At 47.7% G+C, this 26,276-nt stretch overlaps 1 protein-coding gene across 2 annotated transcripts in view; it reads left to right on the top strand.

The window, feature by feature from the left end:
• TASOR (transcription activation suppressor) overlaps nucleotides 1–26,276 on the top strand; it is a 773,668-nt gene that overhangs the window by 230,051 nt on the left and 517,341 nt on the right. For both annotated transcript variants that reach the window (XM_069206460.1, XM_069206459.1), the window contains exon 10: nucleotides 1,981–2,084. In XM_069206460.1, the coding sequence (XP_069062561.1) occupies nucleotides 1,981–2,084 (104 nt within the window). The remainder of the gene's footprint in view (nucleotides 1–1,980; nucleotides 2,085–26,276) is intronic.

Genomic DNA, 26,276 nt, shown 5'->3' with positions numbered 1-26,276 from the left:
CCCTGAACTGCTGAGGTACTACGACTCTCCTGATTGCACTAGATTTGGGGTATCTGGCCTCAGTGCATAAGAGTACCTCCTCCGAATAGACCGTTTGGGAGCCACTGACATCTACCTTCTCCTGTGCAGATGCTTGCTGTCTCAGGCCTTCAAGAGTGGGAAAGGTTCTCTGTCCCTGGCACAGCTGGTCCCTAGGGGGTCCCCCTGGGTCCAAGAGTTCTACCTTGTAGGGGTCAAGTTCCATGGGCTCAGTTCCCTCAGAGGATGGTAAAACGTTTTTTTTGTGCTGTACAGAAGCTGCCCCCAGTCTTCCTGCCTTTTCTCTTGGAAGGTTGAGCCATTATTCCATGCTCCAACACTTCATTTTCACCCTGTGCTTGGCTTTGTGCTTTATTTGTCACACACACCATCTCAGGGATTCCCAGCATGGTTGCATGGGTTTTGAGTTCCTCCTCAGCCAAAGCTAAGTACTCCTGGCCATTCCCTAGCAGACATTCAACTGGGATTGCAGAAGAGACCACTACCTGTTTCATGCCAGTAACCCCTTTCCATTTTAAGGTCACCATAGCCATGGGATGGACCTTAGTCACATCGTCAATATTGGCGACTAAATAAGTTTGTCCAGCCAGATACTGTCCTGGGGAAACCAGTTTTACTGTCACCATGGTGACACTGGCACCTGTATCCCTTGGGGCGTCTAACTTAGTCCCATTAATCAAGAGATTCTGTCTGTATTTCTTCAAATTAGGGAGCCCACACAGCAAGAGTGGCAACATCTAACCCCACCCTCAGAAACTAAATTAGCTTCAGTGTTCTGGGCACACTGTTGATCCCACCTGGAGACTGGCTATACCTCTGCTAGCTGGTGCGGTACTAGGGGGATTCTTTTTGAGACAGGCATGTCTCGTGAAGATTGTCCCACCCTCCTGTTCAGATTTTTGGGGGCCCTAAAGAAGACTCTTTACTTTTATCCTTAGGTGTCTCACCACCATTCCGTTGGGGAGGCTTTGTAACCCCTTTCTTCTGATCACCCCAGTGAAAGTCTTGGTCATCCTAGTCTTGACCAAATTGTCTTCCTTCTTTCCCAGTTGTTAGGGAGAAATTGGACCTAGGTAAACCAGATAGTGATTCAGCTTGTCATTGGAGCAGTTACTTAAAAGATGTTATTTCATAAGCAAAATTTAGAAAAATTGGCAATTCAAAAATCAGTTGAATCTAAAGGCAACTTTGGAACTTAGTTGTGTGATCAGGTATTGGCTGAGTAGTCCAGCAAATGCAAAGTCATAGATCCCACCACTGATCCACCAATGTATGAAACTGGCTCTGTGTATACTATACCAAAATGAGGTATAGTGTGCACAGAGTCCAGGGGCTCCCCAGAGGTTAAACTGAGCTTTTCTGGACCGGTGGGCAGGGCTCTCAGATCTGGGTGGTTCTCGAGTCCTTTTTGGAGGGTTCTTCTGGACAGGACTGCTGTCCTCTGGAGTTTCTGGTCCTCTGCTGGGCAGGCAGACCTCTGGGGGACATCTAGTTGGTTTTGTAAGTATAGAGTATTGCATCAACAGCTGTCCAAAGAACTGTCAACTTATATCCAGTGGAGCTGTGGGGCAGTTCCACAGCAGTATTTCAAAGGTGTTTGGCCCGGGTTCCCCTTGAAAATTGGCACTGCTGCTCTGAAGGAGTATGTTTCTAGGCTAGCACGTGCTGCAGTTGGTCTCTTAGAGGTGGGTCTAGTGCATTCCCTGAGAGTCCTGGTCTCTTACTTGCTATGTGCCCAGAGTTTTTTTTTTCCTGGTTGGTGCTGGAAATTTGGGATAACTTTTTGGGTTCTACCAGATTCTTTGGCTAGTGCACCCCACCTTGAAACTTGTCCTATACAGATGTTTTGAAAGTGATTGTGTATCTGTTGTAAATTCTAGAGAAATACTGTATGTCAAAACAGAAATTACATATTTAAAGGAGGATGTGCTCTTTTTTCAGAAACGAGAAGCTAGATTTGGAAACCGCTATGAACATTGAACTATTGAAGAAAAAGGTTCCACCTTTAATATTCTGTAAGGAGACCTATAATGGGTTGAAGGAAGGTAATACTTCGGCACAATATCACAATTGATGTGTTGATGACCAGCCCAGCATATGAAAAAAACTGTGTTCTAACCTACTTTTGTAAACCTTCCAGTCCTTATTATCATTGTGAAATACATGAAGAAGCATTGAATTGCAAACCACCTATCTTTATTTTAACACTGCTGGTTACTTCTGGTATTATGATTTGCACGCTGTGACCGTACTTCTTTATTAACAGAAACACAAATAAGCATTTTAGCTGCAGCCCTTACCTCTATTCAAATTCAGTAACATACCTCATCTAATTATCTTTAATGCTCCCTTGAAAAGCACCTACCACCATCCTTATAACTTGGGCTTTTATTTTCACAGACATCCTCTTAAAAAACATTTTGATACTGGCATCCTGTATGTTCTCTTAGGAAGTCTTTATCTCTCTTCCAACATTTTGACAGCTCTGGCTAGGCCTAGCTGGAGGAGCCACACAAGCAGACTAGGATCAAGACAAAAGCTCTGGTAGCCTTCGCCTTGCTGCCCTCAACAGGAACCTGCCCTGCAAACCCTGTTTTCCCAAAAGCCTGGGCTCTCAGGTAAATGCAAGTGTTAGTAGCTCCCCAGTCCTCCCCATTCAAACTCTGAAACTTTGTCCTGTTCAAGTAAAGGTATTTATGAGTAACACAGAAGAAGGGCGTTCTTGGAGCTTTGTAGCCTTCATGTTCACTGTTATTGCTCCACATCAACACTGAAACAGGACATAACTGATTGCCATAGGGACAGAGAGAAATTAACAGATCAAATAGAGACAACAAACACCCTCTATATAGCGCAAGTCTGAACTCACAGGAATTGGCCTATGGAAAATCATACAACATTCCATTGACAAAGTCATTAGTATAATATGCATCCCTCATTTCTGTTTACTCGCAGACGTTGTCAGTAAGTCACAAGACAAATCACTACATATTTTATTTAATTGTAAAGATAACCCTCATCTGAATGTTCATAGTCTAGATCCATGAGGTGCACTTGGAAACTGAGTGAAACTTTATGGCACCTCAGAAGCCTCAAACATTAGGAGCTAGAAATACCCACTAGCCCATTATAGACAAAGGCTGTTGGGACCAGACCTCATAATTAAACGTGAAGAAGGAACATACAGACCTGAATTGAGGCTAGTGGTTGTGAGGTATAACGCCCTAATTCTTGGTCCACCATCGCAGTCTTGTAAATTATGAGCAATGACAACAGACTGTAAAAACACTGTGAATGTTGCAGTCTTTAGGATTAAACCCTAGGATTAAACCCTCTTTGTTTAATTCTCCTATTATTAGCAGGTTCTTTTAGGGTCTTACCCACATGTTCTCTCCACCCCTTTCCATCATGCCCCTATGGGATTTGAATTTCGTTCTGACCCTCCTAATGTACACTTCTTTTGAGCCGCTTCATAATTGTTCTCTCATGCTTCTGACTTTAAAAACAGCCTTCCTACTCTAGCTGGTGGTAGCCAGAGTTCAGGTCTAACTTGGAGAACCACTGGGCTCCGTTTAGGTCCGCAATGATGTCATCCATAGTAGGGGTAATGTGATGCTCTTGCTAGATGGCCTCGTTGGGTAGTCGCATATCCATGCACAGGTGGATGGTCCATGAATGTTTCGGCTTTGGGGGCGATTACGAGGGGTTACACCCAGGGTATCGGGCCCGTGACCTTTTCTGTTCCTTAAGAGTCCGAAGTTCTTGTTCCACAAGAGGCTATAGATGGAACGGAATGCCGCCAGTGTCTCAAAGCGGTGGGCTTGATCGTAGGGTCGACATGCAGCTGGAACTGTTTTCCTTTAAGCTTATCTAGCCCTCTGAAAAGTCCCGGGAATTCTGCCAGCACATCTCCGTGTGGGAGTCATGTATTTGTCTCGCAAAGACCAGCTCGAGGTCTTTGGCCATGTGGCAGCCCAGCAAAGTCCCCTTCTTCCCATCGGCCACATAGAACCTCGCTCTTGTTGAGTGGCTGGTACGGCTGATGACTACCTCAATTGCCCCTCTCAAAGGTATCGGGTCTTGGCCCCCGCAGGTGTAGAATTTTCTGAGACACGGCAGGAGAGAGGGGAGATGGGGACAACAGCTTGTGGTACTGCTCCATGTCCATGACATTTACAGAGGTGCCGGTGTCGATAAGCGCCTTTACTGGGGCACCATTGATGTTCACGGTTCACATGGGCTGTGGCCTCTGTTTCTGCTCTGGCCTCCCTGAACTAAATGAAGATGATGTCCTCGTCCTCTTCGTCCTTGTACTGCCTGCTCCCTTGGCATGTCTCTGAGGCAAATGTACCAGTGTCTTTGACAGGCTTCACTTGTCGTATCGTGGCTCTTCTCGCTGCTGCGGCTCTGGGCCTGGGCTGCCCCTATTGGCAGACCTTGGTGAAGTGGTTTGGCTTTCCCCAATTAGATCAGGCCTTCCCCTTCGCTGGGCACCCCCCCCCCCCCCCCCCCCCGGTGTTTTGTGGTCAAAGCCGCAGTTTCCACAGCCCCCGTCATCTGGCTTCTGGGGGCAAAAATAGCCACCAGTTTTCCGGGCACCCTTGGAGGAGATAGATTTGTTTCTCTTTCACTGGTGTCAGTTTTGTTGAACTCAGTGCCAGGATTAGGATTTTATCCAGTGAGATGCCGGGTTGCCATAGCATGAGCTTGCGCAGTAGGTTGGTGTAGGAAGTTGGCTCTGTATATACTATTTCAAAGTAAGAAATAGTGTGCATAGAGTCCAAGGGTTCCCCTTAGAGGTAAGATAGTGGCAAAATTAGATAATTCTAATGCTCTATTTTGTGGTAGTGTGGTCGAGCTGTAGGCTTATCAGAGGGTAATGTTAAGAATTTGTTGTACACACACAGGCAATAAATGAGGAACACACACAAAAGACTTAACTCCAGGCCAATAGTTTTTATATAGAAAAATATATTTTCTTAATTTATTTTTAGAACCACAAGTTCAAGATTTGAAGTAAATACATAAAATGCAAGGTACTGCACACAGGTAAGGTTTGAATTAGAACAATAACATATGCAGTTTTTTTTTTTTTTTTTAAATGGCAGTAAGTTATTTTAAAAGTAGACAGTGCAAAAATCAACAGTTCCTGGGGGAGGTAAGTAATGGTTAGATTGTGAGGTAAGTAAGACACTTACAAGTCTCAGTTCCTGGGCATAGGCAGCCCACCGTTGGGGGTTCAAGGCAACCCCAAAGTTACCACACCAGCAGCTCAGGGCTGGTCAGGTTCAGAGGTCAAAGAGGTGCCCAAAACACATAGGCGCCTATGGAGAACAGGGATGCTCCGGTTCCAGTCTGCCAGCAGGTAAGTACCCGTGTCCTCGTGAGGCAGATCAGGGTTTTTTTATAGAGCACTGGGGGGGGTGGGACACAAGTTGTAGTGAATCCTAGTTTGTTTTAATGGGATAGCAGGAGTTAGCTTAGCCGCTGGCTTGTAGACTCGTGCCCCCGTCACCTAGTGACTTTTAACCTACTTAGCTTGCTCTGTCTTAGCTCATTTAATTATTTATTTCTTCTAAGATGGCTGCCTTGTTTATAGTTAGGCCACTTGTTATGAGTTTCATTATCAGTGTCACCGCGCCAAGGAGTCAAGATCAAGCACCAAAGACAAACAAACAGTAGGTGTTCACACTTAGGGATTTTCCCTCTCTATACTTTCGAGGGATTGTTGATATTAATTGCTGTCGCAAGCATGCCTGTTATCTATTGTTTAGGAATACACTTACGTCAGGGGACCTTGTACATCTGTATAAATACATCACACTTTAGACAGATAATCAGAGGGATTCCGACCAGAGGGCATCGCTGATATCGATGCTGCAGTCGTCTTGACGCTGACCCAGTCTTCGTATCCCTACGGAGTCTGAGATAGAGACCTCATTCCAAGGTAACAAGGGTTGGGGGCTCCTCTCATGGACACGGCTTTGGCAGATTAGGTTTAGCAAACCCAGCTCTCCTTTAGTTAGGAGGTTAGGCCTATTCACATGAGGGTAATAGGGCATATTCCATCTTATATATCTTTTTTATATATTGCAAATTGGTGGGGGTCTTCATAATAATGACTCTCTTCTTCACAATACTGTTACTTGCTATATTCATTATCCTAATCATTGCAGTCCATGCAACTTATCGCAAATTGCAGTTATGTTAAATAAAAAGCTATTATAACTTTACTGCATCTGTGTCATTGCCTGTGTTTGTATGAGACATAATAAATCTGTGAGAAAAGGGTAATCTCTGTTTAACCACGACATACCCTGAGATATCTTACTTTGAGTCCATGCGTAAGCGACTGCCTTAAATCACCTTTTACTATTGTGTTTCTAGTGAGGTACTGCTAGTGAGCCGGTAAGGTTGGGACAACAGTTGCAACTTGTTGTAGGAAAGACTCTGTCGCCTACAAACAAAAGTACTGTTATCCTTAAACCAGCAGTCTTGCTCAGAGCAAGAGTCCAAACTACGACAAAGTAGGCACACAAAACACACCCTCAGCAGCACAGGGGTGGCTGGGTTCATTGTTCAAAGCAGGCGTCCGGTTTTGTATTGATTTCAATGGAGGGACCCGGGGGGTCACTCTCGCGGTGCAGGCAGGCACAGGCGGGACTTCTCGGGTCAGCCACCACCTGGGCTAGGCAGAGGGTCGCCTGGGGGTCACTCCTGCACTGAAGTTCGGTTCCTTCTGGTCCTGGGGGCTGCGGGTGCAGTGCTTTGTCCAGGCTTCAGGTCCCTTGTTACAGGCAGTTGCGGTCAGGGGGAGCCTCTGAATTCTCTCTGCAGGCTTCGCTGTGGGGGTCCAGGGGGGTCATCTCAGGCTACTCACTGGGTTGCAGTCGCCGGGTAGTCCTCCCTGTGGTGTTGGTTCTCTGGATCTCGAGCCGGGGGCGTCCGGTGCAGAGTGTGAAGTCTCACGCTTCCGGTGGGAAGAGTGAAGTCTTTAAAGTTGAAGAAAAGTTGCAGGTTGTTGAGCAGAGCTGCTGCTCACTGGAGTTTCTTGGTCCTGGAGGTCAGGGCAGTCCTCTGAGGCTTCAGAGGTTGCTGGTCCCTGTTGGATGTGTCGCTGGTTGCAGGTTTTCGACTCGGGAGACAGGCCGGTAGGGCTGGTGCCAAAGCAGTTGTCGTCGTCCCTGCAACCTTGTAGGTCAGCAGTCGTTCTTTGTAGTTGAGGTTGCAGGAATCTAATTTCCTGGGGTGCCCCTAAATACTACATTTAGGGGGGTGTTTAGGTCTGTAAGGGCAGTAGTCAATGGCTACTGTCCTGGAGGGTGGCTACACCCTCTTTGTGCCTCCTCCCTGTGGGGAGGGGGGCACATCCCTAATCCTATTGGGGGAATCCTCCAAAACTAAGATAAAGGATTTCTAAAGGCAGGGGTCACCTCAGCTCAGGGCACCTTAGGGGCTGTCCTGACTGGTGGGTGACTCCTCCTTGTTTTTCTAATTATCTCCTCTAGCCTTGCTGCCAAAAGTGGGGGCAGTGGCCGGAGGGGCGGGCACCTCCACTAGCTGGGATGCTCTGGGGTCCTGAGGCTCACCGCCAGGTATTACAGTTCCTGCAGGGGGAGGTGTGAAGCACCTCCACCCAGTGCAGGCTTTGTTCCTGGCCACAGAGTGACAAAGGCACTCTCCCAATGTGGCCAGCAACTCGTCTGGTTGTGGCAGGCTGGCAGAAATTGGTTAGCCCCACACTAGAAGTCGGGTTGGTATTCAGGGGGCATCTCTAAGATGCCCTCTGGGTGTATGTTACAATAAATTCCACACTGGCATCAGTGTGCATGTATTGTGCTGAGAAGTTTGATACCAAACTTCCCAGATTTCAGTGTAGCCATTATGGAACTGTGGAGTTGATGTTTGACAAACTTCCAGACCATATACTCTTATGGCTACCCTACACTTACAATGTCTAAGGTTTTGCTTAGACACTGTAGAGGCATAGTGGTCATGCACATATGCCTTCACCTGTGGTATAGTGCACCCTGCCTTAGGGCTGTAAGGCCTGTTGAGGGGTGACTTACCTATGCCACAGGCAGTGTGAGGATGGCATGGCATTCTGAGGGGAGTGCCATGTCGACTTAGTCTTTTTCTCCCCACCAGCACACACAAGCTGTGAGGCAGTGTGCATGTGCTGAGTGAGGGGTCCCCAGGGTGGCATTAGACATGCTGCAGTCCTTAGAGACCTTCCCTGGCATCAGGGCCCTTGGTACCAGGGGTACCAGTTACAAGGGACTTATCTGAGTGCCAGGGGTGTGCCAATTGTGGAAGCAAAGGTACAGTTTAGGGAAAGAACACTGGTGCTGGGGCGTGATTAGCAGGGTTCCAGCACACTTTCAATCAACACTTGGCATCAGCAAAGGCAAAACGTCAGGGGGTAACCATGCCAAGGAGGCATTTCCTTACAGTTGGAGCAACACCCATGGATTATTTGGGCCCTTATCTTGTTGTGCTGATTGAGGCCTGTACGCGTGTTTGTGGGTTTGCGCAGCCGCACGTAAAACCCACCCACCGACTCTGTGTCAGTCTGCTTTGCCTGTCTTAGCTTGAATCTCTTGTAATTGGGGTTGAGCTGGGGGTCGAACCACTGATTGAGAGCTTCCACAGTGGCGTCAAAATCATTGTTGCCTTCCATGTTGGGTAGCGTCTCAAACAGTTCGTAGAGCTCATCGCCTCCAAAGTGTAGCATGAGGGAGCTGTATATTGCAGCCTCTGTTTCCCAGGTGACCTGGAAATAGTGTCTCAATCTGCCGAGCCAGTGGCGCCAACTTGCTGTGGCTGGGTCCGCCAACTGGCTGACGGGAGGCAAATAAGGTGACTGAAGCATCTGCCCCCATGCTGGGTGCAGCGCGTTTTGCGGTCAGGATGGGGCGGTGTGCTCATCTTGATATACATATATATATTTCTTTTTGTCTGCCTTGATGTTCAAAAGTTCTCTGTGCTTCTTTTTTTTTTTTCTTTTCCTTTCTCAGATTCTTATATTGTGTATATATAAATATATATATGTTCGATGGCATGTGTAGCTGCAGATACACATGCTGTGCACATCCCGCCATCTGGTGTTGGGCTCGGAGTGTTACAAGTTGTTTTTCTTCGAAGAAGTCTTTTCGAGTCACGAGACCGAGGGACTCCTCCCATTTCGACTCCATTGCGCATGGGCGTCGACTCCATCTTAGATTGTTTTTTTTCCGCCATCGGGTTCGGACGTGTTCCTTTTCGCTCCGTGTTTCGGGTCGGAAAGTTAGTTAGAATCTCGGAAAAAACTTCAGTATTGTTTGCGTTCGGTATCAGGTTAGTTACAACAGATCGACACCGAATTTTGAAGAGCTCCGGTGGCCCTTCGGGGTTTTTTTTTCAGTCCCCCATCGGGGCCTGGTCGGCCCAGCCACATGTGACTTCAAGGCTGATGGAACGGACCCCATTCCGCTTCTGTCCAAAATGCCATAACAAGTATCCGTATACGGATCAGCATCTGGTCTGTAACTTGTGCTTGTCTCCAGAGCACAAGGAAGATACTTGTGAAGCCTGTCGAGCGTTTCGGTCGAGGAAGACATTAAGATACCGAAGAGCCAGAAGACTGCAGATGGCGTCGATGCCGACAGGACAAGAGTGTTTCGAGGAGGAAGAAGAAGCTTTCTCCATCCACGAGTCGGACTCGGAAGAGCTGGAGGCCGAAGAAATGCCGAAAACCGTGAGTAAAACGTCGAAACATAAGACTCCCGAGAAGACAATAAAAGCCCAGGGGACGCCACCGCCAACAGGCCATGGCTTAACCCAAAAAATAGGTGACCGATCCAAGGCACCGAAAAAGGGCACGCTTGTGTCGAAGTCATCCGACTCCGGTCAAATACCGCCACACAGCAATCTCGGGCCCAAGACATCGGCTCCGAGAAATTTCGGCACTGGGACAGCGGCACCGAAGAAGTTCGGCACCGAGCCACCACCACGCCGAAAATAAAAAAGGTTTCTTCGGAGCCTAAAAAGACGTCCGAAAAAGTTTCGGTTCTGAAACATCCAGCCTCGGAGCCGAAAACAGGTTCCTATACAGAGGAACAAGGATTGTCCTCCCAAGTGCAAAAGCATAAATTCGGAGAGGAACTTGAAGCAGTAGAGCCAGACTATACTCAAAGAAGGCTCCACATTCAAGAAGACACAGGGAAGATAACCACTCTTCCCCCAATTAAAATTAAAAGAAGACTTGCCTTTCAAGAAAAGGACAAGCAGCCACAGGCAAAGGTAGCAAGAAAAACAACTCCACCACCGTCTCCACCACCATCAATTCACACATCACCGGTAACAACTCCTCCACTGATGCACTCCCCGACTCATACTACAATGAGTCAAGATGATCCCGATGCATGGGACCTTTACGATGCTCCAGTATCGGACAACAGCCCAGACTCGTACCCTGCGAGTCCGTCGCCACCTGAGGACAGTACATCTTACACACAGGTGGTCGCAAGGGCAGCTGCTTTCCATAACGTCACCTTGCGTTCCGAACCAATTGAGGATGACTTTTTGTTTAACACGCTATCCTCCACTCATAGCCAATACCAAAGCCTACCTATGCTCCCAGGAATGCTAAAACATTCAAAACAAATCTTTCAGGATCCTGTTAAAGGCCGAGCCATAACTCCAAGGGTGGAGAAAAAGTACAAGCCACCACCAACAGATCCAGTTTATATTACAACGCAGTTAACACCAGACTCAGTGTAGGAAGTTGGCTCTGTGTGTGCTATTTCAAAGTAAGGAATAGCATGCATAGAGTCCAAGGGTTCCCCTTAGAGGTAAGATAGTGGCAAAAAGAGATAATACTAATGCTCTATTTTGTGGTAGTGTGGTCGAGCAGTAGGCTTATCAAAGGAGTAGTGTTAAGCATTTGTTGCACATACACACAGGCAATAAATGAGGAACACACACTCAGAGACAAATCCAGCCAATAGGTTTTGTTATAGAAAAATATTTTTTCTTAGTTTATTTAAAGAACCACAGGTTCAAATTCTACATGTAATATCTCATTTGAAAGGTATTGCAGGTAAGTACTTTAGGAACTTTGAATAATTACAGTAGCATATATACTTTTCACATAAAACACAAATAGCTGTTTTAAAAGTGGACACAGTGCAATTTTCACAGTTCCTGGGGGAGGTAAAGTATTGTTATTTTTAGCAGGTAAGTAAATCACTTACAGGTCTCAGTTTTGGGTCCAGAGTAGCCCACCGTTGGGGGTTCAGAGCAACCCCAAAGTTATCACACCAGCAGCTCAGGGCCGGTCAGGTGCAGAGGTCAAAGAGGTGCCCAAAACACATAGGCTTCAATGGAGAGAAGGGTGTGCCCCGGTTCCAGTCTGCCAGCAGGTAAGTACCCGCGTCTTCGGAGGGCAGACCAGGGGGGTTTTGTAGGGCACCGGGGGGGACACAAGTCCACACAGAAAGTACACCCTCAGCAGCGTGGGGGCGGCCGGGTGCAGTGTGCAAACAAGCGTCGGGTTCTCTGTAGGTTTCAATGGGAGACCAAGGGGTCTCTTCAGCGGTGCAGGCAGGCAAGGGGGGGGCTCCTCGGGGTAGCCACCACCTGGGCAAGGGAGAGGGCCTCCTGGGGGTCACTCCTGCACGGAAGTTCCGATCCTTCAGGTGCTGGGGGCTGCGGGTCTTTTCCAGCCGTCGGGAAATTAGAGTTCAGGCAGTCGCGGTCAGGGGGAGCCTCGGGATTCCCTCTGCAGGCGTCGCTGTGGGGGCTCAGGGGGGACAACTTTGGTTACTCACGGTCTCGGAGTCGCCGGAGGGTCCTCCCTGAGGTGTTGGTTCTCCACCAGTCGAGTTGGGGTCGCCGGGTGCAGTGTTGCAAGTCTCACGCTTCTTGCGGGGAGTTGCAGGGGTCTTTAAATCTGCTCTTTTGAAACAAAGTTGCAGTTCTTTTGGAGCAGTGCCGCTGTCCTCGGAAGTTTCTTGTCTTTCTTGAAGCAGGGCAGTCCTCTGAGGATTCAGAGGTCGCTGGTCCTTTGGAAAGCGTCGCTGGAGCAGGTTTCTTTGGAAGGCAGGAGACAGGCCGGTAAGACTGGGGCCAAAGCAGTTGGTGTCTTCTGTTCTTCTTCTGCAGGGGTTTTTCAGCTCAGCAGTCCTCTTCTTCTTGTAGTTTCAGGAATCTAAAATCTTAGGTTCAGGGAAGCCCTTAAATACTAAATTTAAGGGCGTGTTTAGGTCTGGGGGGTTAGTAGCCAATGGCTACTAGCCCTGAGGGTGGGTACACCCTCTTTGTGCCTCCTCCCAAGGGGAGGGGGTCACATCCCTAATCCTATTGGGGGAATCCTCCATCTGCAAGATGGAGGATTTCTAAAAGTTAGTCACTTCAGCTCAGGACACCTTAGGGGCTGTCCTGACTGGCCAGTGACTCCTCCTTGTTATTCTCATTATTTCCTCCGGCCTTGCCGCCAAAAGTGGGGGCCGTGGCCGGAGGGGGCGGGCAACTCCACTAGCTGGAGTGCCCTGCGGTGCTGGAACAAAGGGGTGAGCCTTTGAGGCTCACCGCCAGGTGTTACAGCTCCTGCCTGGGGGAGGTGTTAGCATCTCCACCCAGTGCAGGCTTTGTTAGTGGCCTCAGAGTGACAAAGGCACTCTCCCCATGGGGCCAGCAACATGTCTCTAGTGTGGCAGGCTGCTGGAACCAGTCACCCTACACAGATAGTCGGTTAAGTTTCAGGGGGCACCTCTAAGGTGCCCTCTGGGGTGTGTTTCACAATAAAATGTACACTGGCATCAGTGTGCATTTATTGTGCTGAGAAGTTTGATACCAAACTTCTCAGTTTTTAGTGTAGCCATTATGGTGCTGTGGAGTTCGTGTTTGACAAACTCCCAGTCCATATAATCTTAAGCTACCCTGCACTTACAATGTCTAAGGTTTGGCTTAGACACTGTAGGGGCACAGTGCTCATGCACTGGTGCCCTCACCTATGGTATAGTGCACCCTGCCTTAGGGCTGTAAGGCCTGCTAGAGGGGTGACTTATCTATACTTGCATAGGCAGTGAGAGGCTGGCATGGCACCCTGAGGGGAGTGCCATGTCGACTTACTCATTTTGTTCTCACCAGCACACACAAGCTGGCAAGCAGTGTGTCTGTGCTGAGTGAGGGGTCTCCAGGGTGGCATAAGACATGCTGCAGCCCTTAGAGACCTTCCCTGGCATCAGGGCCCTTGGTACCAGAGGTACCAGTTACAAAGGGCTTACCTGGATGCCAGGGTGTGCCAATTGTGGATACAAAAGTACAGGTTAGGGAAAGAACACTGGTGCTGGGGCCTGGTTAGCAGGCCTCAGCACACTTTCAATTCAAAACGTAGCATCAGCAAAGGCAAAAAGTCAGGGGGTAACCATGCCAAGGAGGCTTTTCCTTACTGTAGGAAGTTGGCTCTGTATGTGCTATTTCAAAGTAAGGAATAGCATGCACAGAGTCCAAGGGTTCCCCTTAGAGGTAAAATAGTGGTAAAAATAGATAATACTAATGCTCTATTTTGTGGTAGTGTGGTCGAGCAGTAGGTTTATCCAAGGAGTAGTGTTAAGCATCTGTTGTACATACACATAGACAATAAATGAGGTACACACACTCAGAGACAAATCCAGCCAATAGGTTTTGTTATAGAAAAATATCTTTTCTTAGTTTATTTTAAGAACCACAGGTTCAAATTTAACATGTAATATCTTGTTTGAAAGGTATTGCAGGTAAGTACATTAGGAACTTTGAATCATTTCAATTGCATGTATACTTTTCAAGTTATTCACAAATAGCTACTTTAAAAGTGGACACTTAGTGCAATTTTCACAGTTCCTGGGGGAGGTAAGTTTTTGTTAGTTTTACCAGGTAAGTAAGACACTTACAGGGTTCAGTTCTTGGTCCAAGGTAGCCCACCGTTGGGGGTTCAGAGCAACCCCAAAGTCACCACACCAGCAGCTCAGGGCCGGTCAGGTGCAGAGTTCAAAGTGGTGCCCAAAACGCATAGGCTAGAATGGAGAGAAGGAGGTGCCCCGGTTCCGGTCTGCTTGCAGGTAAGTACCCGCGTCTTCGGAGGGCAGACCAGGGGGGTTTTGTAGGGCACCGGGGGGGACACAAGCCCACACAGAAATTTCACCCTCAGCAGCGCGGGGGCGGCCGGGTGCAGTGTAGAAACAAGCGTCGGGTTTTCAATGTTAGTCTATGAGAGATCAAGGGATCTCTTCAGCGCTGCAGGCAGGCAAGGGGGGGCTTCCTCGGGGAAACCTCCACTTGGGCAAGGGAGAGGGACTCCTGGGGGTCACTTCTGCAGTGAAAGTCCGGTCCTTCAGGTCCTGGGGGCTGCGGGTGCAGGGTCTTTTCCAGGCGTCGGGACTTAGGTTTCAGAGAGTCGCGGTCAGGGGAAGCCTCGGGATTCCCTCTGCAGGCGGCACTGTGGGGGCTCAGGGGGGACAGGTTTTGGTACTCACAGTCGTAGAGTAGTCCGGGGGTCCTCCCTGAGGTGTTGGTTCTCCACCAGCCGAGTCGGGGTCGCCGGGTGCAGTGTTGCAAGTCTCACGCTTCTTGCGGGGAGTTGCAGGGTTCTTTAAAGCTGCTTCTTGAGACAAAGTTGCAGTCTTTTTGGAGCAGGTCCGCTGTCCTCGGGAGTTTCTTGTCGTCGTCGAAGCAGGGCAGTCCTCAGAGGATTCAGAGGTCGCTGGTCCCTTTGGAAGGCGTCGCTGGAGCAGAGTTCTTTGGAAGGCAGGAGACAGGCCGGTGAGTTTCTGGAGCCAAGGCAGTTGTTGTCTTCTGGTCTTCCTCTGCAGGGGTTTTCAGCTGGGCAGTCCTTCTTGTTGTTGTTGGAGGAATCTAAAATCTTAGGTTCAGGGAAGCCCTTAAATACAAAATTTAAGGGCGTGTTTAGGTCTGGGGGGTTAGTAGCCAATGGCTACTAGCCCTGAGGGTGGATACACCCTCTTTGTGCCTCCTCCCAAGGGGAGGGGATCACATTCCTATCCCTATTGGGGGAATCCTCCTTCTACAAGATGGAGGATTTCTAAAAGTCAGAGTCACCTCAGCTCAGGACACCTTAGGGGCTGTCCTGACTGGCCAGTGACTCCTCCTTGTTTTTCTCATTATCTCTCCTGGACTTGCCGCCAAAAGTGGGGGCTGGGTCCAGGGGGCGGGCATCTCCACTAGCTGGAGTGCCCTGGGGCATTGTAACACGAAGCTTGAGCCTTTGAAGCTCACTGCTAGGTGTTACAGTTCCTGCAGGGGGGAGGTGTGAAGCACCTCCACCCAGAGCAGGCTTTGTTTCTGTCCTCAGAGAGCACAAAGGCTCTCACCGCATGAGGTCAGACACTCGTCTCTCAGCAGCAGGCTGGCACAGACCAGTCAGTCCTGCACTGAACAATTGGGTAAAATACAGGGGGTATCTCTAAGATGCCCTCTGTGTGCATTTTTTAATAAATCCAACACTGGCATCAGTGTGGGTTTATTATTCTGAGAAGTTTGATACTAAACTTCCCAGTATTCAGTGTAGCCATTATGGAGCTGTGGAGTTCGTTTTTGACAGACTCCCAGCCCATATACTCTTATGGCTACCCTGCACTTACAATGTCTAAGGTTTTGCTTAGACACTGTAGGGGCATAGTGCTCATGCACATATGCCCTCACCTGTGGTATAGTGCACCCTGCCTTAGGGCTGTAAGGCCTACTAGAGGGGTGACTTACCTATGCCACAGGCAGTGGGAGGTTGGCATGGCACCCTGAGGGGAGTGCCATGTCGACTTAGTCATTTTCTCCCCATCAGCACACACAAGCTGGCAAGCAGTGTGTCTGTGCTGAGTGAGGGGTCCCTAGGGTGGCATAAGACATGCTGCAGCCCTTAGAGACCTTCCCTGGCATCAGGGCCCTTGGTACCAGGGGTACCAGTTACAAGGGACTTACCTAGGTGCCAGGGTTGTGCCAATTGTGGAAACAATGGTACATTTTAGGTGAAAGAACACTGGTGCTGGGGCCTGGTTAGCAGGGTCCCAGCACACTTCTCAGTCAAGTCAGCATCAGTATCAGGCAAAAAGTGGGGGGTAACTGCAACAGGGAGCCATTTCTTTACACAAGCCCCCCCCAGCCCACAGGCCAGGAGACTCAGCCAAAGCTGGGAGAGTCTTCCTAGTCTGTCAGGCGAGGAAGAGTAGAGGAAATAGGCTGGTTTGTTGCAGGGCCTACTCTGCCTTACATCCTCCTGTTCAGGTCATTCCCTCTGGGGAACTGACCCACTTCCACAGTGATAGGACCTAGTCTGAACTGCCTCTTGTCTGTGCTTTTTATGTCTTCACCCATTCTCTCTATTTTGAGGTCAGAGGTATCCACCTCTGCTAATCTTATCTTAGCCAGGGTCACCCCTAGCTTACCCAAAGAGGTTACCCAGAGCTGGAGTAACCCCACCATGACCAACAGGGTCAGGGGGCCTAACTTGTTATTTGGCATGGGGTCAGACCACCATGCCAAGGATAGTGCAGCCATAAAGGCTAACACCCAGCAGAGGCCACTGACAGCTGTCAGTGCCCAGAACCACACCTTTAGCTCTTCACCTACAAGGGAAGGGGCTAAGTTACAGGCTTCTTTGGGTTCAGGGTGCCTGTCTGCTGTATTAGAGGGGGGGGTTACCACATCTTGTAGTAAACACCCTTCTTCCACTCTTTCTTCTGTTAGCTGAGGAGCCACCCACTCAGGCTTAACAGTTGCCTGACTAGCCAGGACTTCTTGTGGGTCAGGTTGGACTTTATCAAAACCATTTTTGGAGTTCTCCCCTACTGGAGCAGAATCTCCTTGGCTTGCTGGAACCTTGGCTAAAGGTTGTCCACCTTTCCTATTCTGTTTCCTTTTCTTTTTCTTCTGGGGCCTACTTGCATTTACTGCAGAGGCAGGCACTCCAGAATCCTTGGGAGAGGACTGGCCCTGGACCAGTTCTTCTCTTAGGCTCTGACTAACCTCTGGGTAGTCATTTCCAAGGAGACAATCAAGGGGGAGGTCTGTACTGACTACCACCCTTCTCCAGCTAAAAGTTCCACCCACTTCTATGGGCACAAAAGCCACAGGCCTATTAGTGACCCTGTCTGGGCTAACTCTTACTCTGGCCATCTCACCTGGGATGTACTGGTTTGAGAACACCAGCCTGTCATGCACAATAGTGTGACTGGCACAAGTGTCTCTCAGGGCAGTGGCTGGGATTCCATTCACCTGTAGGTGGTGGAAGTGTCTACTTCCCTCTGGAATCTCCAACTCACCTGTTGGGCCCTTTTTCCAGTTGAAGGCTATGAAGACCTCCTCATCTGAGGAGTCATCCCCAATGGCTACACTGGTCACCCCTGGGATTTTGCTAGGGGGTTTGTTTTTGGGACAAGAAGTGTCCTTGGTGTGGTGCCCTGTCTGTTTACAGTTATGGCACCATGCCTTAGTGGCATCCCAGCTCTTACCCTGGTACCCACCTTTGTTTTGGGTTGTGTCTCTGGGCCCACCCACCTGGTCTGGTTTTTGGGGGCCCACAGGGGACTCTTTTTCTTTGTTTCTAGTGTCACCCACTTTCTCCTGGGGAGGCTTTGTAACCCCTTTCTTTTGGTCACCCCCAGTGGAAGTTTTGGTTACCCTAGTCTTGACCCAGTGGTCTGCCTTCTTTCCCAATTCTTGGGGAGAAATTGGACCTAGGTCTACCAGATACTGATGCAACTTTTCATTGAAGCAGTTACTTAAAATGTGTTCTTTCATAAACAAATTATAAAGCCCAACATAGTCATACACTTCATTTCCAGTTACCCAACCATCCAGTGTTTTCACTGAGTAGTCAACATAATCAACCCAGGTCTGGCTCGAGGATTTTTGAGCCCCCCTGAATTTAATTCTATACTCCTCAGTGGAGAATCCAAAGCCCTCAATCAAGGTACCCTTCATGAGGTCATAAGATTCTGCATCTTTTTTAGAGAGTGTGAGGAGTCTATCCCTACACTTTCCTGTGAACATTTCCCAAAGGAGAGCACCCCAGTGAGATTTGTTCACTTTTCTGGTTACACAAGCCCTCTCAAAAGCTGTGAACCATTTGGTGATGTCATCACCATCTTCATATTTTGTTACAATCCCTTTAGGGATTTTCAACATGTCAAGAGAATCTCTGACCCTATTTATGTTGCTGCCACCATTGATGGGTCCTAGGCCCATCTCTTGTCTTTCCCTTTCTATGGCTCGGATCTGTTTTTCCAAAGCCAATCTTTTGGCCATCCTGGCTAACTGGATGTCCTCTTCACTGGAGTTACCTTCAGTGATTTCAGAGAGGCTGGACCCTCCTGTGAGGGAGCCAGCATTTCTGACTACTATTTTTGGAGTCAGGGTTTGAGAGACCCTGTTCTCCCTAAATAGGACTGGTAGGGGGGAATTTTCCTCCAAGTCACTATCTTCATCCTCTGTGTTGCCATCCTCAGAGGGGTTGGCCTTTGCAAACTCTGCCAACAGCTCCTGGAGCTGTAGTTTGGAAGGTCTGGGGCCCATTGTTATTTTCTTTATTTTACAGAGTGACCTTAGCTCCCTCATCTTAAGATGGAGGTAAGGTGTGGTGTCGAGTTCCACCACATTCACATCTGTACTAGACATTATGCTTCTAAAAGTTGGAATACTTTTTAAGAAACTAAAACTGGTTCTAGAATCTAATTCAAACTTTTACCAAACTTTTAAACTCTAAAAGCAATGCTAACAGGGACTAACACAAGGCCCTAGCAGGACTTTAAAGAATTTAGAAAAATTTCAAATTGCAAAAATCAATTTCTAATGACAATTTTGGAATTTGTCGTGTGATCAGGTATTGGCTGAGTAGTCCAGCAAATGCAAAGTCTTGTACCCCACCGCTGATACACCAATGTAGGAAGTTGGCTCTGTATGTGCTATTTCAAAGTAAGGAATAGCATGCACAGAGTCCAAGGGTTCCCCTTAGAGGTAAAATAGTGGTAAAAATAGATAATACTAATGCTCTATTTTGTGGTAGTGTGGTCGAGCAGTAGGCTTATCCAAGGAGTAGTGTTAAGCATCTGTTGTACATACACATAGACAAAAAATGAGGTGCACACACTCAGAGACAAATCCAGCCAATAGGTTTTGTTATAGAAAAATATCTTTTCTTAGTTTATTTTAAGAACCACAGGTTCAAATTTAACATGTAATATCTTGTTTGAAAGGTATTGCAGGTAAGTACATTAGGAACTTTGAATCATTTCAATTGCATGTATACTTTTCAAGTTATTCACAAATAGCTACTTTAAAAGTGGACACTTAGTGCAATTTTCACAGTTCCTGGGGGAGGTAAGTTTTTGTTAGTTTTACCAGGTAAGTAAGATACTTACAGGGTTCAGTTCTTGGTCCAAGGTAGCCCACCGTTGGGGGTTCAGAGCAACCCCAAAGTCACCACACCAGCAGCTCAGGGCCGGTCAGGTGCAGAGTTCAAAGTGGTGCCCAAAACGCATAGGCTAGAATGGAGAGAAGGAGGTGCCCCGGTTCCGGTCTGCTTGCAGGTAAGTACCCGCGTCTTCGGAGGGCAGACCAGGGGGGTTTTGTAGGGCACCGGGGGGGACACAAGCCCACACAGAAATTTCACCCTCAGCAGCGCGGGGGCGGCCGGGTGCAGTGTAGAAACAAGCGTCGGGTTTTCAATGTTAGTCTATGAGAGATCAAGGGATCTCTTCAGCGCTGCAGGCAGGCAAGGGGGGGCTTCCTCGGGGAAACCTCCACTTGGGCAAGGGAGAGGGACTCCTGGGGGTCACTTCTGCAGTGAAAGTCCGGTCCTTCAGGTCCTGGGGGCTGCGGGTGCAGGGTCTTTTCCAGGCGTCGGGACTTAGGTTTCAGAGAGTCGCGGTCAGGGGAAGCCTCGGGATTCCCTCTGCAGGCGGCGCTGTGGGGGCTCAGGGGGGACAGGTTTTGGTACTCACAGTCGTAGAGTAGTCCGGGGGTCCTCCCTGAGGTGTTGGTTCTCCACCAGCCGAGTCGGGGTCGCCGGGTGCAGTGTTGCAAGTCTCACGCTTCTTGCGGGGAGTTGCAGGGTTCTTTAAAGCTGCTTCTTGAGACAAAGTTGCAGTCTTTTTGGAGCAGGTCCGCTGTCCTCGGGAGTTTCTTGTCGTCGTCGAAGCAGGGCAGTCCTCAGAGGATTCAGAGGTCGCTGGTCCCTTTGGAAGGAGTCGCTGGAGCAGAGTTCTTTGGAAGGCAGGAGACAGGCCGGTGAGTTTCTGGAGCCAAGGCAGTTGTTGTCTTCTGGTCTTCCTCTGCAGGGGTTTTCAGCTGGGCAGTCCTTCTTGTTGTTGTTGCAGGAATCTAAAATCTTAGGTTCAGGGAAGCCCTTAAATACTAAATTTAAGGGCGTGTTTAGGTCTGGGGGGTTAGTAGCCAATGGCTACTAGCCCTGAGGGTGGATACACCCTCTTTGTGCCTCCTCCCAAGGGGAGGGGGTCACATTCCTATCCCTATTGGGGGAATCCTCCTTCTACAAGATGGAGGATTTCTAAAAGTCAGAGTCACCTCAGCTCAGGACACCTTAGGGGCTGTCCTGACTGGCCAGTGACTCTTCCTTGTTTTTCTCATTATCTCTCCTGGACTTGCCGCCAAAAGTGGGGGCTGGGTCCAGGGGGCGGGCATCTCCACTAGCTGGAGTGCCCTGGGGCATTGTAACACGAAGCTTGAGCCTTTGAAGCTCACTGCTAGGTGTTACAGTTCCTGCAGGGGGGAGGTGTGAAGCACCTCCACCCACAGCAGGCTTTGTTTCTGTCCTCAGAGAGCACAAAGGCTCTCACCGCATGAGGTCAGACACTCGTCTCTCAGCAGCAGGCTGGCACAGACCAGTCAGTCCTGCACTGAACAATTGGGTAAAATACAGGGGGTATCTCTAAGATGCCCTCTGTGTGCATTTTTTAATAAATCCAACACTGGCATCAGTGTGGGTTTATTATTCTGAGAAGTTTGATACTAAACTTCCCAGTATTCAGTGTAGCCATTATGGAGCTGTGGAGTTCGTTTTTGACAGACTCCCAGCCCATATACTCTTATGGCTACCCTGCACTTACAATGTCTAAGGTTTTGCTTAGACACTGTAGGGGCATAGTGCTCATGCACATATGCCCTCACCTGTGGTATAGTGCACCCTGCCTTAGGGCTGTAAGGCCTACTAGAGGGGTGACTTACCTATGCCACAGGCAGTGGGAGGTTGGCATGGCACCCTGAGGGGAGTGCCATGTCGACTTAGTCATTTTCTCCCCATCAGCACACACAAGCTGGCAAGCAGTGTGTCTGTGCTGAGTGAGGGGTCCCTAGGGTGGCATAAGACATGCTGCAGCCCTTGGAGACCTTCCCTGGCATCAGGGCCCTTGGTACCAGGGGTACCAGTTACAAGGGACTTACCTAGGTGCCAGGGTTGTGCCAATTGTGGAAACAATGGTTCATTTTAGGTGAAAGAACACTGGTGCTGGGGCCTGGTTAGCAGGGTCCCAGCACACTTCTCAGTCAAGTCAGCATCAGTATCAGGCAAAAAGTGGGGGGTAACTGCAACAGGGAGCCATTTCTTTACACTTACGCTCAGTAATTATCGGGGCAGCTCGTAAGAGAGCGAACTCTCATACCTCGGGGGACACACCACCTCCAGACAAGGAGAGTCGCAAATTTGATGCTGCGGGCAAAAGGGTTGCAGCACAAGCAGCAAACCAATGGCGCATTGCCAATTCACAAGCACTTTTGGCAAGATACGATAGAGCTCACTGGGATGAGATGCAACATTTCATAGAACACTTACCCAAAGAGTTCCAGAAAAGAGCACAACAAGTGGTGGAAGAAGGACAAAGTATCTCTAATAATCAGATACGGTCTTCAATGGATGCAGCAGATACGGCTGCAAGGACAGTAAATACTGCAATAACAATAAGAAGGCACGCATGGCTGCGTACGTCAGGGTTCAAGCCGGAAATTCAACAAGCCTTGCTAAATATGCCATTTAATGAACAGCAGTTGTTTGGGCTGGAAGTCGACACTGCTATTGATAAACTCAAGAAAGACACTGATACAGCAAAAGCCATGGGCGCACTCTACTCCCCGCAGAGCAGAGGCACATTTCGCAAAACACCTTTTAGGGGAGGGTTTCGAGGGCAACCTACAGAAACCACAACATCACAAACAAGGCCCACTTACCAAAGCCAATATCAGCGGGGAGGTTTTCGGGGGCAATATAGAGGGGGACAATTCCAGAAAAATAGAGGAAAGTTCCAAAGCCCCAAAACTCCTCAAAATAAGCAGTGACTTACAAGTCACACATCCCCATCACATAACACCTGTGGGGGGGAGACTAAGCCAATTTTACAAACATTGGGAGGAGATAACAACAGATACTTGGGTACTAGCAATTATCCAGCGTGGTTATTGCATAGAATTTCTCAAATTCCGTCCAAGAGTCCCAACGAAAACACACAGTATGTCAAAACAACATCTAGATCTTCTAGGATTATAAGTTCAAGCATTGCTACAAAAAGAAGCAATAGAATTAGTACCAAAACAACAATTAAACACAGGAGTTTACTCACTGTACTTTCTAATACCCAAAAAAGACAAGAGTCTAAGACCTATACTAGATCTCAGAACATTAAATACATACATCAAATCAGACCACTTTCACATGGTTACATTACAAGACGTAATCCCACTGCTCAAACAACAAGACTACATGACAACACTGGATCTAAAGGATGCATATTTCCATATACCAATACATCCTTCACACAGAAAGTACCTAAGGTTTGTATTCCAAGGGATACATTACCAATTCAAAGTGTTGCCATTCGGAATAACAACTGCGCCAAGAGTTTTTACAAAATGCCTGGCAGTAGTAGCTGCACATATCAGAAGGCAGCAAATACATGTGTTCCCGTACCTAGACGATTGGTTAATCAAAACCAACACGCAAATACAGTGTTCACAACATACAAAATATGTCAGAGAAACCCTACACAAACTAGGTTTCTCGATCAACTACCCAAAGTCACACCTTCTGCCGTGTCAAACACAGCAATACCTAGGGGCAACAATCAACACAGCAAAAGGGATTGCCACTCCAAGTCCACAAAGAGTCCAAACATTTCACAATGTAATACAAGCCATGTATCCAAAACAAAAGATACAGGTCAAAATGGTAATGAAACTGCTAGGCATGATGTCTTCATGCATAGCCATTGTCCCAAATGCAAGGCTGCACATGCGGCCCTTACAACAGTGCCTAGCATCACAATGGTCACAAGCACAGGGTCAACTTCTAGATCTGATGTTGATAGACTGCCAAACGTACATCTCGCTTCAATGGTGGAACAGTATAAATTTAAACCAAGGGCGGCCTTTTCAAGACCCAGTGCCACAATACGTGATAACGACAGATGCTTCCATGACAGGGTGGGGGGCACACCTCAATCAACACAGCATCCAAGGACAATGGAACATACAGCAAAGACGGTTTCACATAAACCACTTAGAACTGTTAGCAGTATTTCTAGCGCTAAAAGCATTTCAACCCATAATAACCCACAAATACATTCTTGTCAAAACAGACAACATGACAACAATGTATTACCTAAACAAACAGGGAGGGACACACTCGACACAGTTGTGCCTCCTCACACAAAAAATATGGCATTGGGCGATTCACAACCACATTTGCCTAATAGCACAATTTATTCCAGGGATTCAGAATCAACTAGCAGACAATCTTTCTCGGGATCACCAACAAATCCACGAATGGGAGATTCACCCCCAAATAATAAACACTTACTTCAAAATTTGGGGTACACCACAAATAGATCTATTTGCAACAAAAAACAACTCAAAATGCCAAAACCTCGCATCCAGATACCCACAACATCAGTCTCAGGGCAATGCGCTATGGATGAACTGGTCAGGGATATTTGCGTACGCTTTTCCCCCTCTCCCGCTCCTTCCATATCTAGTAAACAAGTTGAGTCAAAACAAACTCAAACTCGTACTAATAGCACCAACATGGGCAAGGCAACCTTGGTACACAACACTACTAGACCTTTCAGTAGTACCTCATGACAAACTACCAAACAGACCAGATCTGTTAACACAACACAAACAACAGATCAGACATCCAAATCCAGCATCGTTGAATCTAGCAATTTGGCTCCTGAAATCCTAGAATTCGGGCACCTACACCTCACACAAGAATGTATGGAGGTCATAAAACAAGCTAGGAAACCTACCACTAGACACTGCTATGCAAATAAGTGGAAAAGATTTGTTTATTACTGCCATAATAAGCAAATTCAGCCCTTACACGCATCTCCAAAAGATATAGTAGGATATTTACTACATTTACAAAAGTCAAAGCTAGCCTTCTCTTCCATAAAGATACATCTTACCGCAATTTCAGCTTACCTGCAAATTACGCATTCAACTTCATTATTTAGGATACCAGTCATAAAAGCGTTCATGGAAGGCCTAAAGAGAATTATACCACCAAGAACACCACCAGTTCCTTCATGGAACCTCAACATTGTCTTAACACGACTCATGGGTCCACCTTTTGAGCCCATGCACTCTTGTGAAATGCAATACTTAACGTGGAAGGTTGCATTTTTAATTGCCATCACATCTCTAAGAAGAGTGAGTGAAATTCAAGTATTTACCATACAAGAACCATTTATTCAAATACACAAAAATAAAGTAGTTCTACGGACAAATCCTAAATCTTTACCAAAAGTAATCTCACCGTTCCACTTGAATCAAACGGTAGAATTACCAGTGTTCTTCCCACAGCCAGATTCTGTAGCTGAAAGAGCACTACATACATTAGACATCAAAAGAGCACTAATGTACTACATTGACAGAACAAAACTAATTCGAAAAACAAAACAACTATTTATTGCCTTTCAAAAACCTCATACAGGAAATCCTATTTCAAAACAAGGCATTGCTAGATGGATAGTTAAGTGCATTCAAACCTGCTATCTTAAAGCTAAAAGAGAGCTACCTATTACACCAAAGGCACACTCAACCAGAAAGAAAGGTGCTACCATGGCCTTTCTAGGAAATATTCCAATGAACGAAATATGTAAGGCAGCAACATGGTCTACGCCTCATACATTTACTAAGCACTACTGTGTAGATGTGTTAACTGCACAACAGGCAACAGTAGGTCAAGCTGTACTAAGAACATTATTTCAAACTACTTCAACTCCTACAGGCTGAACCACCGCTTTTGGGGAGATAACTGCTTACTAGTCTATGCACAGCATGTGTATCTGCAGCTACACATGCCATCGAACGGAAAATGTCACTTACCCAGTGTACATCTGTTCATGGCATTAGTCGCTGCAGAGTCACATGCGCCCACCCGCCTCCCCGGGAGCCTGTAGCCGTTTAGAAGTAGATCTTGAACATTTGTACATTTGTAAATATATTACTTTAAAATTAATTATATACATACGTATTCACTCCATTGCATGGGCACTATTACTAGCATACACAACTCCTACCTCACCCTCTGTGGGGAAAACAATCTAAGATGGAGTCGACGCCCATGCGCAATGGAGTCGAAATGGGAAGAGTCCCTCGGTCCCGTGACTGGAAAAGACTTCTTCGAAGAAAAACAACTTGTAACACTCCGAGCCCAACACCAGATGGCGGGATGTGCACAGCATGTGAATCTGCAGCGACTAATGCCACGAACAGATGTACACTGGGTAAGTGACATTTTCCATATTTTTTGTTTTGTACCTCTGCTGCAAGACTTTTGGAGATGCGCTGTGTAGCATACATAGGCTCAGTTTTGCTGTCAAGGGCTGATGTGTGGGGCAGTGGCATCCTTTCACAGCAACCAGCACCATAGGAGGCAGCCTTTGGGTCCTTGCCGGGAGGGGGACAGGGATGTGGAATTCCTATCGCCCGACGCCCGGGACATGTTGTTTGGGGTCAAGGGCAACAAGTTTTTATGTTTACTTTGTCCTTGGGCCAAGTGGGCCCAACCCCCTGCAGCACAAACCCTTTGGCTGCCTGTTTACAGAGAGTGGAATTCTCTGCAGTTGAGGTAATGTGTTTCCAAAAGATAATGCTGTTCGAACTTGTATTTATGGTTCATTATTTGAAAGCCTTCATTATTAGGGTGAGTGCTGTAAATAAATGTTTTAAGGTCACACTTCACTACTGACGTTGGT

Source organism: Pleurodeles waltl, chromosome 9 (genome assembly GCF_031143425.1).
Source record: "Pleurodeles waltl isolate 20211129_DDA chromosome 9, aPleWal1.hap1.20221129, whole genome shotgun sequence".
Lineage (NCBI taxonomy): Eukaryota > Metazoa > Chordata > Amphibia > Caudata > Salamandridae > Pleurodeles > Pleurodeles waltl.
The sequence above is the reverse complement of the archived record's forward strand: the minus strand, read 5'-3'. Positions and strand labels throughout refer to the sequence as shown.